This window comes from Macaca mulatta, chromosome 4 (assembly GCF_049350105.2).
Source record: "Macaca mulatta isolate MMU2019108-1 chromosome 4, T2T-MMU8v2.0, whole genome shotgun sequence".
Lineage (NCBI taxonomy): Eukaryota > Metazoa > Chordata > Mammalia > Primates > Cercopithecidae > Macaca > Macaca mulatta.
The window spans coordinates 151,001,854-151,017,500 of NC_133409.1; the positions used below are offsets into that span (position 1 = coordinate 151,001,854).

Below are 15,647 nucleotides of genomic sequence, written 5' to 3' on the forward strand. Positions count from 1 at the left end.
GCCTTATCTGCATTGGGGAGGCCCTGGGTTGGGGATTCCCCACTCCCCTAGTTTCACTTCTCTCAACCTGTGTCGGGTCCTTCTTCCAGGATACTCGTGACGCGTCCCCAGTTCCCACTCTCATTGGGTGTCGGATGTCTAGAGAAGCCAATCAGCGTCGCCGCGGTCTCAGTTCTAAAGTCCTCACGCACCCGCCAGGACTCAGAGTCTCCTCAGACGCCGAGATGCGGTCATGGCCCCCGGAACCCTCCTCCTGCTGCTCTCGGCGGCCCTGGCCCTGACCGAGACCTGGGCCGGTGAGTGCGGGGTCGGGAGGGAAACGGCCTCTGCGGGGAGGAGCGAGGGGACCGCAGGCGGGGGCGCAGGGCCCGGGGAGCCGCGCGGGGAGGAGGGTCGGGCGGGTCTCAGCCTCTCCTCGCCCCCAGGCTCGCACTCCTTGAGGTATTTCAGCGCCGGCACGTCCCGGCCTGGCCGCGGGGAGCCCCGCTTCATCTCCGTGGGCTACGTGGACGACACGCAGTTCCTGCGGTTCGACAGCGACGCCGCGAGTCCGAGGATGGAGCCGCGGGCGCCGTGGGCGGAGCAGGAGGGGCCGGAGTATTGGGAAGAGCAGACAGGGCTCGCCAAGAACATCACACAGTTTTTCCGAGTGGGCCTGGGGAACCTGCGCGGCTACTACAACCAGAGCGAGGCGGGTGAGTGGCCCCGGCCCGGGGCGCAGGTCACGACCCCTCCCCATCCCCCACGGACGGCCCGGGTCTCCCCGAGTCTCCAGGTCCGAGATCCGCCCCGAGGCCGCGGGACCCGCCCAGATCCTCGACCGGGGAGAGCCCCAGGCGCCTTTACCCGGTTTCATTTTCAGTTGCGGCCAAAATGCCCGGGGTGTGGTCGGGGCGGGACGGGGCTCGGTGGGCGGGGCTGACCGCGGGGGCGGGGCCAGGGTCTCACACCCTCCAGTGGATATACGGCTGCGACCTGGGGCCCGACGGGCGACTCCTCCGCGGGTATCACCAGTTCGCCTACGACGGCAAGGATTACATCGCCCTGAACGGTGACCTGCGCTCCTGGACCGCGGCAGACACGGCGGCTCAGATAACTCAGCGCAAGTGGGAGGCGGCCCGCGAGGCAGAGCAGATGAGAGCGCACCTGGAGGGGACGTGCGTGGAGTGGCTCCGCAGATACCTGGAGAAGGGGAAGGAGACGCTGCAGCGCGCGGGTACCAGGGGCAATGGGGCGCCTTCCCCATCACCTCTAGATAGCCCGGGATGGCCTCCCATGAGGAGGAGAGGAAAATGGGATCAGCGCTATAATGTCGCCCTCCCTTGAATGGAGAATGGCGTGAGTTTTCCTGATTTCCTCTGAGGGCCCCCTCTGCTCTCTAGGACAATTAAGGGATGACGTCTCTGAGGACATGGAGGGAAAGACAGTCCCTGGAATACTGATCAGGGGTCCCCTTTGGCTCCTGCAGCAACTTTGGGCACCGTGAATTTTTCTCTCAGGCCTTGTTCTCTGCCTCACACTCAATGTGTTTGAAGGTCTGATTCCAGCTTTTCTGAGTCCCTCGGCCTCCACTCAGGTTAGGACCAGAAGTCCCTGTTCCTCCCTCAGAGACTAGAACTCTCCAAGGAATAGGAGATTATCCCAGATGCCTGTGTCCGGGCTGGTGTCTGGATTCCGTGCTCCCTTCCCCACCCCAGGTGTCCTGTTCATTCTCAGGGTGGTCACATGGGTGCTGCTGGGGTGTCCCATGAGAGATGCAAAGCGCCTGAATTTTCTGATTCTTCCCATCAGACCCCCCAAAGACACACGTGACCCACCACCCCGTCTCTGACCATGAGGCCACCCTGAGGTGCTGGGCCCTGGGCTTCTACCCTGCGGAGATCACATTGACCTGGCAGCGGGATGGGGAGGAGCAAACTCAGGACACCGAGCTTGTGGAGACCAGGCCAGTAGGAGATGGAACCTTCCAGAAGTGGGCAGCTGTGGTGGTGCCTTCTGGAGAAGAGCAGAGATACACGTGCCATGTGCAGCATGAGGGACTGCCGGAGCCCCTCACCCTGAGATGGGGTAAGAAGGGGAATGAGGGGTCATGTCTCTTCTCAGGGGAAACAGGAGCCCTTCTGGAGCCCTTCAGCAGGGTCAGGGCCCCTCACCTTCCCCTCCTTTCCCAGAGCCATCTTCCCAGTCCACTATCACCATCGTGGGCATTGTTGCTGGCCTGGCTGTCCTAGCAGTTGTGGTCACTGGAGCTGTGGTCGCTGCTGTGATGTGGAGGAGGAAGAGCTCAGGTAGGGAAAGGGTGTGGGGTGGGGTCTGGGTTTTCTTGTCCCGCTGGGGATTTCAAACCCCAGGTAGAAGTGTTCCCTGCTTCATTCCTGGGAAGCAGCATCCACACAGGGGCTAACCCAGCCTGGGGCCCTGGGTGCCGGCACTTACTCTTTTGTGCAGCACATGTGACAATGAAGGACAGATGTATCACCTTGATGGTTGTGCTGTTGGGGTCCTGATTCCAGCATTCATGAGTCAGGGCAAGGTCCCTGCTAAGGACAGACCTTAGAAGGGCAGTTGGTCCAGGACACACACCTGCTTTCCTCCTGTTTGCTGATCCTGCCCTGGGTCTGTAGTCATGTTCTGGAAATTTCTTTTGGGTCCAAGACTAGGAGGTTCCTCTTAAGATCTCATGACCCTGCTTCCTCCCAGTCCCCTCACAGGACATTTTCTTGCTACAGGTGGAAAAGGAGGGAGCGACTCTCAGGCTGCGTGTAAGTGGTGGGGGTGGGAGTGTGGAGGAGCTCACCCATCCCGTAATTCCTCCTGTCCCACGTCTCCTGTGGGCTCTGACGAGGTCCTGTTTTTGTTCTACCCCAGCCAGCGACAGTGTCCAGGGCTCTGATGTGTGTCTCACGGCTTGAAAAGGTGAGATTCTTGGGGTCTAGAGTAGGCTGCGGGGGTGGGGGTGGGGCAGAGGGGAAAGGCCTGCGTAATGGAGATTCTTTGATTGGGACGTTTCAAGTGTGTGGTGGGCTGTTCAGAGTGTCATCACTTACCATGACTGACTTGAATTTGTTCATGACTGTTGTTTTCTGTAGCCTGAGATAACTCTCTTGTGTGGGACTGAGATGCAGGATTTCTTTATGCCTCCCTTTTGTGACTTCAAGAGACTCTGGCCTCTCTTTCTGCAAAGGCATCTGAATGTGTCTGTGTCCCTGTTAGCGTAATGTGAGGAGGTGGAGAGACAGTCTACCCCTGTGTCCACTGTGACCCCTGTTCCCACGCTGACCTGTGTTTCCTCCCCAGTCATCTTTCCTGTTCCAGAGAGGTGGGACTGGATGTCTCCATCTCAGTCTCAACTTTATGTGCACTAAGCTGCAACTTCTTACTTCCCTACTGAAAATAAGAATCTGAATATAAATTTGTTTTCTCAAATATCTGCTATGAGAGGTTGATGGATTAATTAAATAAGTAAACCCTAGAATTTGAGAGAGCAAATAAAGACCTAAGAACCTTCCAGAATCTGCATGTTCACTGTGTTGAATCTGTTGCAGGTGGGGGTGGAGAAGGCTGTGAGGAGCCCAGTGTGGACTGGGCCTGTGCCTAGTTACTGTTCAGTTCTTCATGGACTTTATGTGGTCAGTCCTCAGCTGGGTCACCTCTGCTCCATTGTCCTTGTCCCATCAGTGGAAACTTGTCCAGTGGGAACTGTGACCACAGAGGCTCAGACATCGCCCAGGGTGGCCCCTGAACACGGGGGTCTCTGTGCATTCTGAGACAAATTTTCAGAGCCATTCACCTCCTGCCCTGCTTCTAGAGCTTCTATTCTGCTCTGCTCTCCTGCCCTCTCTCCCTGCCCTGGTTCTTGTGATCTTGGTGCTGAATCCAATCCCAACTCATGAATCTATAAAGCAGAGTCTAATTTAGACTTATATTTGTCTGTGAACTTGGACCCATCATCAAGGACTGTTCTTTCCTGAAGAGAGAACCTGGTTGTGAGCTGCAGTGTGCTGTGGGTGGTGGGCACCAAGGGAGTGACTGACTGTGGAAAAGAATGAGGGCAAGGACTGAACCCTGGACCTCCAGTTGTAAGGGATGTGATCAGACCACACCCAGAGCAGACTGCACAGTTCTGACCCCAAGTCTAGAGGACACTTAGGCAAGGAACTTCCGTGTGTACAGGGATCACTCGAACGTGGTGCTGAGATCCAGGAAGTCTGGAGTCGAGCTACAGATTCTGTATTTATGACAAGGCTGGAGTTCATGTTGCTGTTCTCCAGATTATACTTGGAGTATCAAGAACAGCAGGATCCCACATGTCTGAGCATCAGCCTCACCTCTAGGGCTTGTTATATAAACGATTCCTTGGTCGTATGCATAATACTCTGAGACTGGGGTTCTGGGGAGTGGCCTGAGTGTTTTCTAAGCCCCCGCCAGCAATCCTGCTGCTCGGCCAGATTGGGACCCACTGAGATCAGAGAGTGCCCAGGGTGGGTGGGTGGAGTGGGTTTTCAAACCTGTTTAAAAGAGGATTTTTCTCACAGTATGAAAAGGGAGGATGTGTATCATCAGTTATGAGATGTGACATTCCCTGTTGTTCTCTCCACAGTGGGGTAGAGGCCAGGTAGAGAATTCAGGATGTGGCTCTCGCACAAGGAACACCTCTGAATGCCGCTCTCTGACACTCGTCCACAGACTCATTTCCCACTCACTTCTTGGAGCAAACTATGGAAACCAAATTTCTGTAATGTATACATAAAGTCGTATATCTGGTATTGGGTCTAGTTTTATTGTGGGAAAGGCCACAGAAGCAGGCTGGAACCTACATATCCAGGAACAGAATCCACAGCCCACCCTGGATCAGGTCCCTCCTAGGAACAACTGCCCCTGCTGCTGAGCACAGACGCCACTGCTCACACCTCTGACACCTGGTGCTGGACACTGGACCCTGAGGCCAGGACAGATGTCACTGCTGCACCTGGAAACTGGACATCACTACTGTCACTCAGCCATCTTTACTAAAATGTGTTCTGTACAGTCCCAGCCTCTCTGTCACCTCATTCTGGCTCAGAGGCTGGCAGTGATATAGGAGTTAAGAAATTATTTATACAGCTAGTGAGGGTACGGAAGGCTTTTAATGAAAAGCAGACTCCAAATTATTTTCTTTTCTAACAAGGAGCAGCCTGTAATATCAAGCTTCAGACATAGACAAGTAAGCTGGAAGCTTGCACAGGTGAATGCTGGCAGCTGTGCGAATAGGAATCGGGTACCTGGGACTGGGCATGATCACAATGGCGACTCCATCTTCCCTTCTCTTTGCCAGGCACGTTTACAGTAAGGAGCAGACAACATGGCGCCGGCCAAGTGGCAAGCCCATTTGCATAATAGGATGAGGGTGGGGTGAACAGCCTTCCACTTGCACTATGTAAATATCACACCTGGTCCAACCAACCTGTGGGCCCTACATAAATCAGACACCATCTCCTCAAGCCTGCCTGTAAAATCGGATGCACTCCCATTCCAGGCCGGAATTCCCTTTTGGGTGCCCCTCTATCTCACAAGAAGAGAATTGTTCCCCTTTGTCTTTCTTTTGCCTATTCAGCCCTTTGCTCCTAAACTCACTCCTCGTGTGTCAGTGTCCTTAATCTTCTTGGCGTGAGATGACACACCCTTAGTATTTACCTAGGACAATGACACCTCTTCAGCAGGTGGTCATCGGACTGGTGGAGCTTAAGACGCATGTCCATGATCAACTGCAGGGTGACTGGAGTGTTGTCCTCTTCCAAGGAGGGAGGTGGTGTCTGTCTTCTCTCAACATTTTGCATGTTGTAAACCAAAAATAAACATCAAAGCCACCCCCTCCTAACCATCTCAATTGACACCCTCAGCCAGGGTGCTCAAAAGTTAACCTGAAAGACTGAGGCCACCATGGGAAGCAGGTGTTGAACATGCCTCATTATGCCCTCTTCTCTTTTGAAATTCAGGAAAAGCTGACCAGCATTTACCACCAACACAGACCTTCAATCTGATCAGAAACATTTACAATCTATTCTCTCTGAAGCCTGGCACCTGGAGGCGTCGTCTGCATGAGAAAATTTGGGACTCCACAACCTCTTATCATAACCCAGACGTTCCTTTCTGTTGATAGTAACTCAACCAATTGCCAATCAGAAAAATTAAAAATCTAATTATAACCCAGAAGCACTACCCCGCAACCCTTGCTTGCTTCAAATTGTCCCAACTTTCTGGATCGAAACAATGTATAGTTTATTGATGTCTCATATGTTCCTAAAATGTATAAAACCAACCTATTCCCCAACCACCTTGAACACATGTTCTCAGGGTCTTCTGAGGACTGCGTCATGGGCCGTGGTCCCTCATTTTTGGCTCAAAATTAATCTCTTCAAATATGTTACCGAGTAACATATTTGTTACTCTGGTGTAGTAAGAGGGTTCAAGTGCTGGATGTGAGGGGTGGGAAAAAGTGACAAATTTTAATTATTGGAGCAGTGATCCAGGAAGAGAACTTTATCTGGTACCTGGTAGGCACACAGAGTGGCTGAATGAACCAAGACTAATAAATAACATATCCCTTGAGGATGGATTATTACATCAAGTTTTTGTCTATCCCAGTTTATAGTCTAGATTATTGGAGTGGCATTGTGTGATGATGAAATGATTATTCCAACATCTTTCCTCAGCATTGTCTCTTACTAGGATTAAAACACCCAGGTTTGTAAGACCTCAGAGGTTCTGGGTCCACACCAATGTTTTATATTAATATTTATATTTTCTTGTGTGTGGAAATATTTCTGGGGAGAGAATCTCTAACATTTATTAGTTTTTATGTGACACCCTCAAAGGCCTAAAAAATCCTAACTTCTAGGTTAGAGGTAGGACCACTCCATGTCTGGACAATGAACAGCTGGTAGCAACCTGTGTTTAATAGATTAGGGACGTGAAGTAAATGCTTACATTTTGTTTATCTTTTCCTCTGGGACCAAAAAGATAGAGGTGTACTTGCTTACTCTTACTCTAAGTTTCTCTCTGTGGGATGGTGATGGGGTTTTCCTCCACCCAAATTTCTGATTCTCCAACAGCAGCTGGGAGTCCTAGAGTTTGACTCTATTCTGACACTAACTACCTGGAGTTCACCTCGGGCTCCACAGGTTTAAGGGCTCAGTCCCACAAGTCTGTCCTGACTTCAGATGCAAGTCCCAAGTATCGGGTCCCAGGTTACCTGCACTTCTGTCTATCATGGCTGCAAAGTCAGGGGTCTCTCACCTCCCAAGGACTGATAATTCTTAAATTAACTCAAAGAACTCAGGACGTCGCTATAGTCATGTAAACCAAAAAACCTCTGAGACAGGTCTCAGTCAGTTTAGAAGTTGATTTTGCCGAGCTGAAGATGCATCTTGGAAACAGAGACACAAATCATTGTAGCATCTGTGGCCCGTGCTTTTTCCTAACAGGGTTTGAGGACTTCAATATTTATAGGGGAAAGAGCAGCCAGGAGAGGAAAAAAACAGTCAACTATGCATTCATCTCGTGCTCAGTAAATCTGCATTTTACATAAGATAAAGTAAACCTTGGGAAGAAAAGTCACCTGGTGGGTGAAGGGATGATGTCTAGTCTTGTCTTTGTCCTGTACCTGTGAAGATAAGCTGTTAATTTACACTGTCAGGGGGAAATTCAACAAAACTCCATTTTAGAGTAAAGATGTTGGGGCCCACAAGGAATTATCTTGTGAGCAGTTTGTGAGGGAGGCCACCTGGGGAGATATGGGGTCTTCTATCTTTGCAGTTATTTGTTTAGGAACAAAAAAAAGGCAGTTTTTCCATTACTCAGTCTCCAAACTTAACTTTTCCCTTTGGTATAGTGAATTTGGAGTCCTGAAATTTTACTTTCCTTTCACACTCAGTATTGCAGTTCTTTTATTTTTATAGCTTAAATCCCCACCTTTTTGGCACCTGAGACCGGTTTCACGGAAGACAGTTTTTCCATGGACCAGTGGAGGTGGCGGAAGGCAGAGGGAAATGGTTTTGGATGAAACTGTTGCACCTCAGATGATCAGGCATTAGTGTTTCAAAAGGAGCATGCAACCCAGATCTCTCGCATGCAGAGCTCACAATAGGGTTCGTGCTTCTATGAGAATCTAATTCCCCCACTGATCTGACAGGAGGCGGAACTCTGGTGGTCATGCTCATGCTCCCTCGCCCACCGATCACCTCCTGCTGTGCTATCTGGTTCCTACCAGGCCAGAAACTTGTACCAGTCCGCAGCCCGGGGGTTAGGGACCCCTGGTTTAAATTATGCCACTATAGCAAACACCTGAGACTGGATAACTTATAAGAAACAGAAATTTGTTTCATTCATGGTGTGGAGGATGGGAATTCCCAAATCAAGGGACTGTATCTGGTAGAAAACAAAAGGGCAAGAGAGGGTGAGAGGTAGGGGGAAAAGGAGGTCAAACTTACAGCCTCAGGTCCTTTTATGATGAGTCTTAATTCATTAATGAAGGCAGAGCTCTGATGGTCCAATCACCTCTCAAAGGTCCCATTTCTTAAAAATGTTGCATTCGGGAAGAAATATCCAACAGATACTTTTTTGGGGAAATATTCAAACCACAGCAGTTATAAAGGATACAAATGAGCAACCAGATGAAGAGGTGCACAGGGTGAGGTCTGGAAGGGCTCTGAGCACAGGAGCCTCTGTCCCCATGGAGATGGAGTTCACCACCTTCCCAGCACGTGGACACATGGATGTGCTCACCAATTGGGAAGCTCTCCGAAACCCAATCTCTAGAGGTTTCTATGTAAATTTCATTGTGTAGGCAAGATTAATTAAATCACCGGCCATTGTGTGACTGAACTCAACCTGGAGCCTCTCTTTCCCTCCTAGACTTTAGGGATGGGGCTAAAAGTTCCAATCCTCTAATCACAGCTTCGTGTTTCTGGCAACCAGCTCCCATTCTAAAGCTATCTAGGAGCCCCTCACCCCATAGTCTTCTCCTTGCCATATTGAAGTCATGTTTATCACTGAGGAGATTGCAAATGTTCTAGAACCCGGTTGTCAGGAAACAGGGACAAAGACCACATATTTTTATTGGACGACAGATCACACCCTGGTTTTGACTACATTATCTCTTCTTATAATATTTATTATTTTATTTTAGAGTTAATCTCTTGCTCTGTTGCCCAGGGTAGAATGCAGTGGCACAATCAGAGCTCACTGTAACCTCAAATTCCTGGACTCAAGTGATCCTTCTGCCTCGGCCTCCTGAGCAGATAGCATTACAGGTGCACACCACCATGCCCAACTAATTTTTAAATATTTTATAGGAATGGGTCTCACTATTTTGCAGAGGCTGGTCTCAAATCCTGACCTTAAACGATGTTCCTACCATTGCCTCCCAAACTGATGGAATTACAAGCATGAGCCACTGTGTCTGGCCAATCACAGATCTCCTACACCAGAAGAATCATAACAGTGAAAAGATCCTGGTACATTACCAGAATCCTCTTTGGTCATTAACAATGATCCCAGTGCAGTCCAAAAATAGGAATAGTATCAGCAACACATGGCTGCACCCTTTCAGGCATCTGTTGAAATCGAGCTAAGAGACAATACTCTTTCTTACTTATACCTCTTTCGAGTAGTTCATGTAACATTGGATTTTCCTCATTACATAACCCATGTGTTCATTCATTTACTCTCAGCTACTATTTCTCCTTCTCTTCATTTATACTAAACATTTATAATTTTGGAAGGAACACTAGGTTCTGCTGCTGTGCTGGCTTGGACTGCAGGGACAAATACTGTTCTAGCAATTGTCTCACATCATCCATTTCAGTTCATAGAGGGTAGGGTTATGCAGGTAGAGATCTGGGTGGCTATCTGACCCCAGGCAATACAGCTGCATTCAGTGTTAGTCCCAACTTTGCCAGGTGCAGTGAAGGCACAACCTACTTCTCCAGGCCTTTAGGAATTATTACATAAAGGACATAAAATATATTTACCGTTTCTTGCTTAGGAATAATTCCTGTTTCTGGACTCTATTTCCATCCCTAGCCCTGGGACCACTGCATCAGGGATGAGAAAAGCAAGTTGAGGTGAATTACAGTCATCATTCCAGTGTCCTCCCACCATGGGAAGGAATATATGTAGATCACACCAGCACCTTTCCCTGATCCACCAGGAAAAGAGAGGATACTCTCATGTCAAGTGTGAGCACACTCATGAAGGTGTACAAGCCCAATCTTTATGCTTGTTTCCCCTTTCTCTTGGGGAGACAAGCCCCTTGTTCTCTTGCTTTATACACCCAGTGTTTCAGTTGACTATTTTAATTCTCTATGGAACTCTCCCTTTGAGGAGGACATCACTCTGACTATTGTTGGACATTTTGAGCAAGTGCCTTTTCTGGTGTAAAGAAATGTCAATCAGTGTTCCACATGGTTGCTGTATCTCCCATTCAAGTTCTTTTGTAGCACTCCTACCATGTGTATCTGAGATAAAGGAGGGACCTCTTTTAGAAGCCTACCAGGGCCTCCCAACATGGAAATAAAGGAAAACCTTCAGTTTCTTCAAGAGAAATTCCAGGCACCTAGCCAGCCCTAAAAAGTAAGTGAGTGACTTTATAAGTAAGAAGGTAGTGATAGCTTAAAACAATAGCCAAGGAAGTTAGAGTCACAAGATGTTTGAATCTCTACAGAAACTAAAAATAACATCTTAATATATGTCCTGAGTTGTTTTTCAGAAACATGGAATCCCACCTAATAAATCCACTGACAGGGAGACCTCAGATAAGGGGAAACTGAGGACTGAACTCTGACCCCCATTCTTTGTTCTAAATTTTTTCCTGAGGGGCCTGGAGAGAGTCAAGCCCACAGGCCAGGTCTGAACATTCCTCTCTACTGCCCCCAACTATGTAAGGAAGCTTTGCTTCTTTATCAATCACAAATCAGAGAATCTTTAAATCTACCTAAGACCTGTAAGCTCCCTCATCAGGATATTCCGACTTTTAAGGCCAAACCAATGTATAATTTCCATGCACAATTTTATGATGTCTGTAACTCTGCTTTCCTAAGTAGTCCTGCCTTTAAAAACCTTTGCTTGTAACCCATCAAGGAGGTTGGGTCTTAAGTGTGAGTTGCCTGATTCTCCTTGCTTGGCGCCCTACATATAAATGCCCTCCTTTCTCCCACAACAAAATCTCAGTGTGGATGTTTGCCTTTACTGCACCAGGTGAGTGGACCCCATTCAGTTTGGTAGCACACCTACCACTAGTTGAACAAGTTCCACTCCATGGTAAGTATCTATTCTTGCGAAGACCCATTTGCTGCCTCTTGGGGCTAAAGGTAACAGTCTCACTTGCCAGCTATGTATTTTCAAGGCCTTCCCATAAGATAATCTGCCATGTAGCCATATGCTGTCTCTGTCTTTTTGTTGTTGTTAAAGAAAACACTTCTTATGGGTATTTTGTGGCTGTGAAGTGGGGAATGCAAGAGGACTATGTCTTGATTCCACCTCTCTCTGCATTGCTACAGCCCCTAGTGTCTACTTATTTCATGGACCCAGGTGAATTAAGTAGAATTAAATCCACAAGCAAACATGTGGATTTATTTTTTTTTAGATGTGGTCTTGATATGTTTCCTTGGCTAGGATCAAATGTTGCTCAGGCTAAACTCTACCCTCTGGACTCAAGTTATCCTTCTGCCTCAACCACTCTCACAGCTGGAATTACACGTGCACCTGGCAAACCCTTGGAGGTAAATGCTTGTTGACTGCAATCACCTTCCAAACCTGGAAGGGAGTTATTCTGAGTGGCATTGAACAGCACTGAGGGGATGGTGCTAAACCATTCATGAGGAATTGCCCCCATGATCCAATCCCCTCCCTCCATGTCCCACCTTTAATGCTGGGGATCACACATTGATGAGAGATTCAGTCAAGAACAACATTCACTCTACATCAGGAATCCACATGTCTTACATTAGTGAGCCTCTCAAATTATCATAGTGATTTCCATAAGACTATCTCATACAGGGATTTTTTCATAGGCAACTTTCCCATTGCTCTCCTGATTAATTATATGGTCAGGCCATTAGTCACTGTCTGTAAGTCAGTAAAAACCAAAACATAGGAGCTTTATCATTGTTCAGTTCTTCCACCACTGCTAAGAAAATACCATGCAATTCAGTCCACAAGAGCTGTTCTGTTTTTATCTTCTTTGATCAAAGTGGTAGACCTCCAAACAGGATGTTGTCCATTCATCTTGTAAATGCTGTACACAAGCCAACCAGCTGTTTGTGGGTCAGTTGACTGATACTGCAGTTCAAATCCCAGCGCTGTCTGCTGCAGAGTTCCATCTTCCTTGAGGAAGGTCAGTGTTTTGTTTAATTTACATCTTCAATGAATTGGATGAACCCCACCCATACTATAGGCATCAATCTACTTTACTCAGTCTAGCTATTTATGTGTTAATATTATCCAAGAAATATCCTCACAAATCATCCAGAATAATGCTTGATCACCTATCTGGGCACCATGGTTCAGCCAAGATCACAAATAAAATTGTTTACGACATTCTTCAATATAAGAATACTCTGAGGAAATTAGCCTTTGACCTAATAAAACAAAGAGCAAACAACTGTTTCTAAAAATTTACAACCAATAGTCAAAAGCCCTCTCTATAAATTGTTGCTCAAGTTCACTCTATAATTGTGGGTGAAAAAAACATGTATTTGTTGAAAGCCATAGAAGGAGAGAAAATTAAAAAAAAAAACAGAAAATGAAAAAAAATAATAAAGATGTCAGCAGTTATTTCACTGGAAACAATGCAAATGAGGAGACAGACGAGCAACATCTTTTTTTTTTTTTTTTTTTTGAGATGGAGTCTCACTCTGCTGCCCAGGCTGGAGTGCAGCGGCGTGATCTCGGCTCACTGCAAGCTCCACCTCCCGGGTTCACGCCATTCTCCCGCCTCAGCCTCCCCAGTAGCTGGGACTACAGGCGTCCGCTACCACGCCCGGCTAATTTTTTGTATTTTTAGTAGAGACGGGGTTTTACCCTGTTAGCCAAGATGGTCTGGATCTCCTGACCTCATGATCCGCCCGCCTCAGCCTCCCAAAGTCCTGGAATTACAGGTGTGCGCCATCACGCCCAGCCAATATCTTTAAAAACATAAAAGGAAAATGCTGTGAAACTAGATTCTATTCCCAGAAAATAATACCTTTTTCCAACATATCTCTGTATAATTTTAATTGACAAATCATAATACGTTCATGAGATATTGGGTAATATACTGATATATGTATACCATATGTAATGATTAAATCAAGCTAATTAACATACCCTGAACATATCTATAAAAAAATACAGGGATTTTAGACATATAGGTAGTGAAAAACATAACCGGCCGACCTAAACTATAATAAATGTTTCAGTCCTCCAGGCAAAAAGAAAATTAAGGGACTCGTTGGCACAGCATTTAATGATGAAGAGACAGCTTCATCGACCCCTCTCACTGAGACAGAGAACACAGCCCCGGGTCCTGGGAATTCCTCAACCTAATCCACCACCTTGGGCACCTGCGTACTCCTCTTGGGTACCTGAGGTTGAGTGCTATCACCTTAGCTGTCACCTACATGCAAACACCACCTATAGGCATCCCACTCAGCCTATCACAGCTGCTGGTAACAATGCACACTGCTTGGGACCCAGAGAATCAGCCCACCATTGCCACTGCAAAGCTAGCTGCCCAGGAGTCCAAGATCCCACCCACCCACCCAGTGAACCACTGCCACTACTGGCATCCAAGCAAGCCACCTGGAGACCCGGGAATCAGCCCACTGGTAACCACAAACACAAGTGCTAGCAGGCACCACCTTGGGGCACAAAGATAGGAACACTCAGCGCACCACTGCCACCATTGGAGCTTGAAGACTGTCTCAAGTGGCATCCCAGTCCCTAGGACATCTTCACCACAGCCTCAGTAATAACCATACCCTAATGCACGGAGGAAATCACAGATACCATTAACACTGTCTACAGCCAAAGAAATTATACAGAGACCATAGTACTCTACTATGTACTACACCCAGAATCAAATCCAAAGTACCCCCTGCAACCAACACCATAGATTCATCTTCAGAAAAATGTTCACTACTATGAAATGAAATTCAAAAATAGGAAGAATTGACTTATCAATTCTTATAATCAAAGAATTATATCAGATGCAAAAATGTTAACATTAGGATGGAAACATGAAAAAGCAAAAAAGAAAAAAAAAATACAGCCCCAAAGGAACACAATAGATCTTAATAAAAAGGAAATTTTTAAGATTCCAGGTAAAGGATTCAAAACATTTATTTTACAGAAGTTCAGTGAGATACAAAAGAATTCTGAAAAAAATACAAAAAAAAATCAAAAAATAATTCAGGATATGAATAAGTAATTTACCATAGATGTAGACTTTAAAAAAAGGAATGAAACAGAAATTCAGGAATTAAAGAATTCATGAAATGAAATACCAAATACATTTGAAAGCTTCAACAATATACTAGGCCACGTAGAAGGAAGAATCCCAAAACTTGAAGACAGATCTATTGAAATAATCCAATCAGACAAAAACACACACACAAAAAATGAGCAAAGCCTTCGTGACATATGGCACAATAAACAACCAAAAATTCAAATTACTGGTATCCTCAAGAGCCAAGAGAGCAAGAACAGATTAGAAAACCTGTTTAATGAAAAAATAGATGAATAATTCCCAAGTCTACCAAATGGTACCAAATGACTACCAAGTCAGACCCAAGATGTTTAATAATCCTGAGAAAAACACAGTGCAGAAAGTTCTTCTCCATGGCACATTACTAGTCAGACTTTCTATAGTCTAAGGTACAAAGCAAACCCTAAAAATAGCAAAAGAAAAGCGTTTAGTCACCTATAAAGGAAATCCCATCAGACTAAAAGCAGATTTCTTAGCAGAAATCTTACAGGCCAGAAGAGAATAGGATAGTATACTCAAAGTCCTGAAAGAAAAGAAATGCCAAGCCAAGAGTAATAAACTGAACAAAATTATTCTTCATAATTGAAAAAGAAATAATCTCTCCAAGACAAGCAAATGCTGAAAGACTTCATTACCACTAGGCTGGCCCTACAGGAAATGCTGAAGAAAGTCCTAAACCTAGAAGTGAAAGGACAGCATTTTCAACATATCAACATTATCATCATGAAAATATACACAAGTATACAACTCACTGGTAAAGCAATCACACAAAAGAGGAAGAGAAAGGACTCAAAAGGTTCTACTACAGAAATCCACCAAATCACAATGACAACCAATAAGAGAAAAAGACAGTAACAAAGAACATATAAGACAACCAGAAAACAACAATATGACAGAAACAAAGTTTCACATATTAATAATAATCTGGAATGTAAACAGATTAAATTATCCACTTATAAGATTTAGAATGGCTGAATGAATAGAAAACATGAGCTAACAATATTCTGCTTACAAAAAACTCACCAGTAATACTGCCTCACAACAATCCATAGAGACAGAAAGTAAAAGGGTGGCAAGAGAGAATCTCTGCAAATGGAAACCAAAAGTGAGCAGGAGTAGCTATACTTACAGCAGACAAAATAAA

At 46.3% G+C, this 15,647-nt stretch overlaps 1 protein-coding gene and 1 long non-coding RNA gene across 4 annotated transcripts in view; one reads left to right on the forward strand and one right to left on the reverse strand.

Annotated features, from left to right (window-relative positions):
- The first annotated feature begins 203 nt into the window (after positions 1–203).
- Positions 204–5,612, forward strand: LOC100424348 (HLA class I histocompatibility antigen, alpha chain G). Its single transcript, XM_078000535.1, is given in 9 exon segments — positions 204–228; positions 231–296; positions 426–695; positions 941–1,216; positions 1,792–2,067; positions 2,172–2,288; positions 2,701–2,762; positions 2,869–2,916; positions 4,601–5,612. Coding segments are annotated over 9 exon segments (1,269 nt in total). The 5' UTR covers positions 204–224; the 3' UTR covers positions 4,751–5,612.
- A 2,298-nt stretch (positions 5,613–7,910) lies between these two features.
- The window catches only part of LOC144340487 (uncharacterized), a 20,835-nt gene continuing 13,098 nt past the window's right edge, over positions 7,911–15,647 (reverse strand). The window contains exons 5-7 of one of the 3 annotated variants that reach the window (XR_013416664.1): positions 13,060–13,163; positions 10,482–12,363; positions 7,911–9,458 (exon numbers count right to left, since the gene is read on the reverse strand). This is a non-coding gene — a long non-coding RNA (uncharacterized LOC144340487). Of the gene's footprint in view, positions 12,364–13,059; positions 13,164–15,647 lie in introns of all 3 variants that reach the window. The other 2 variants (XR_013416663.1, XR_013416662.1) reach the window with 2 other exon arrangements.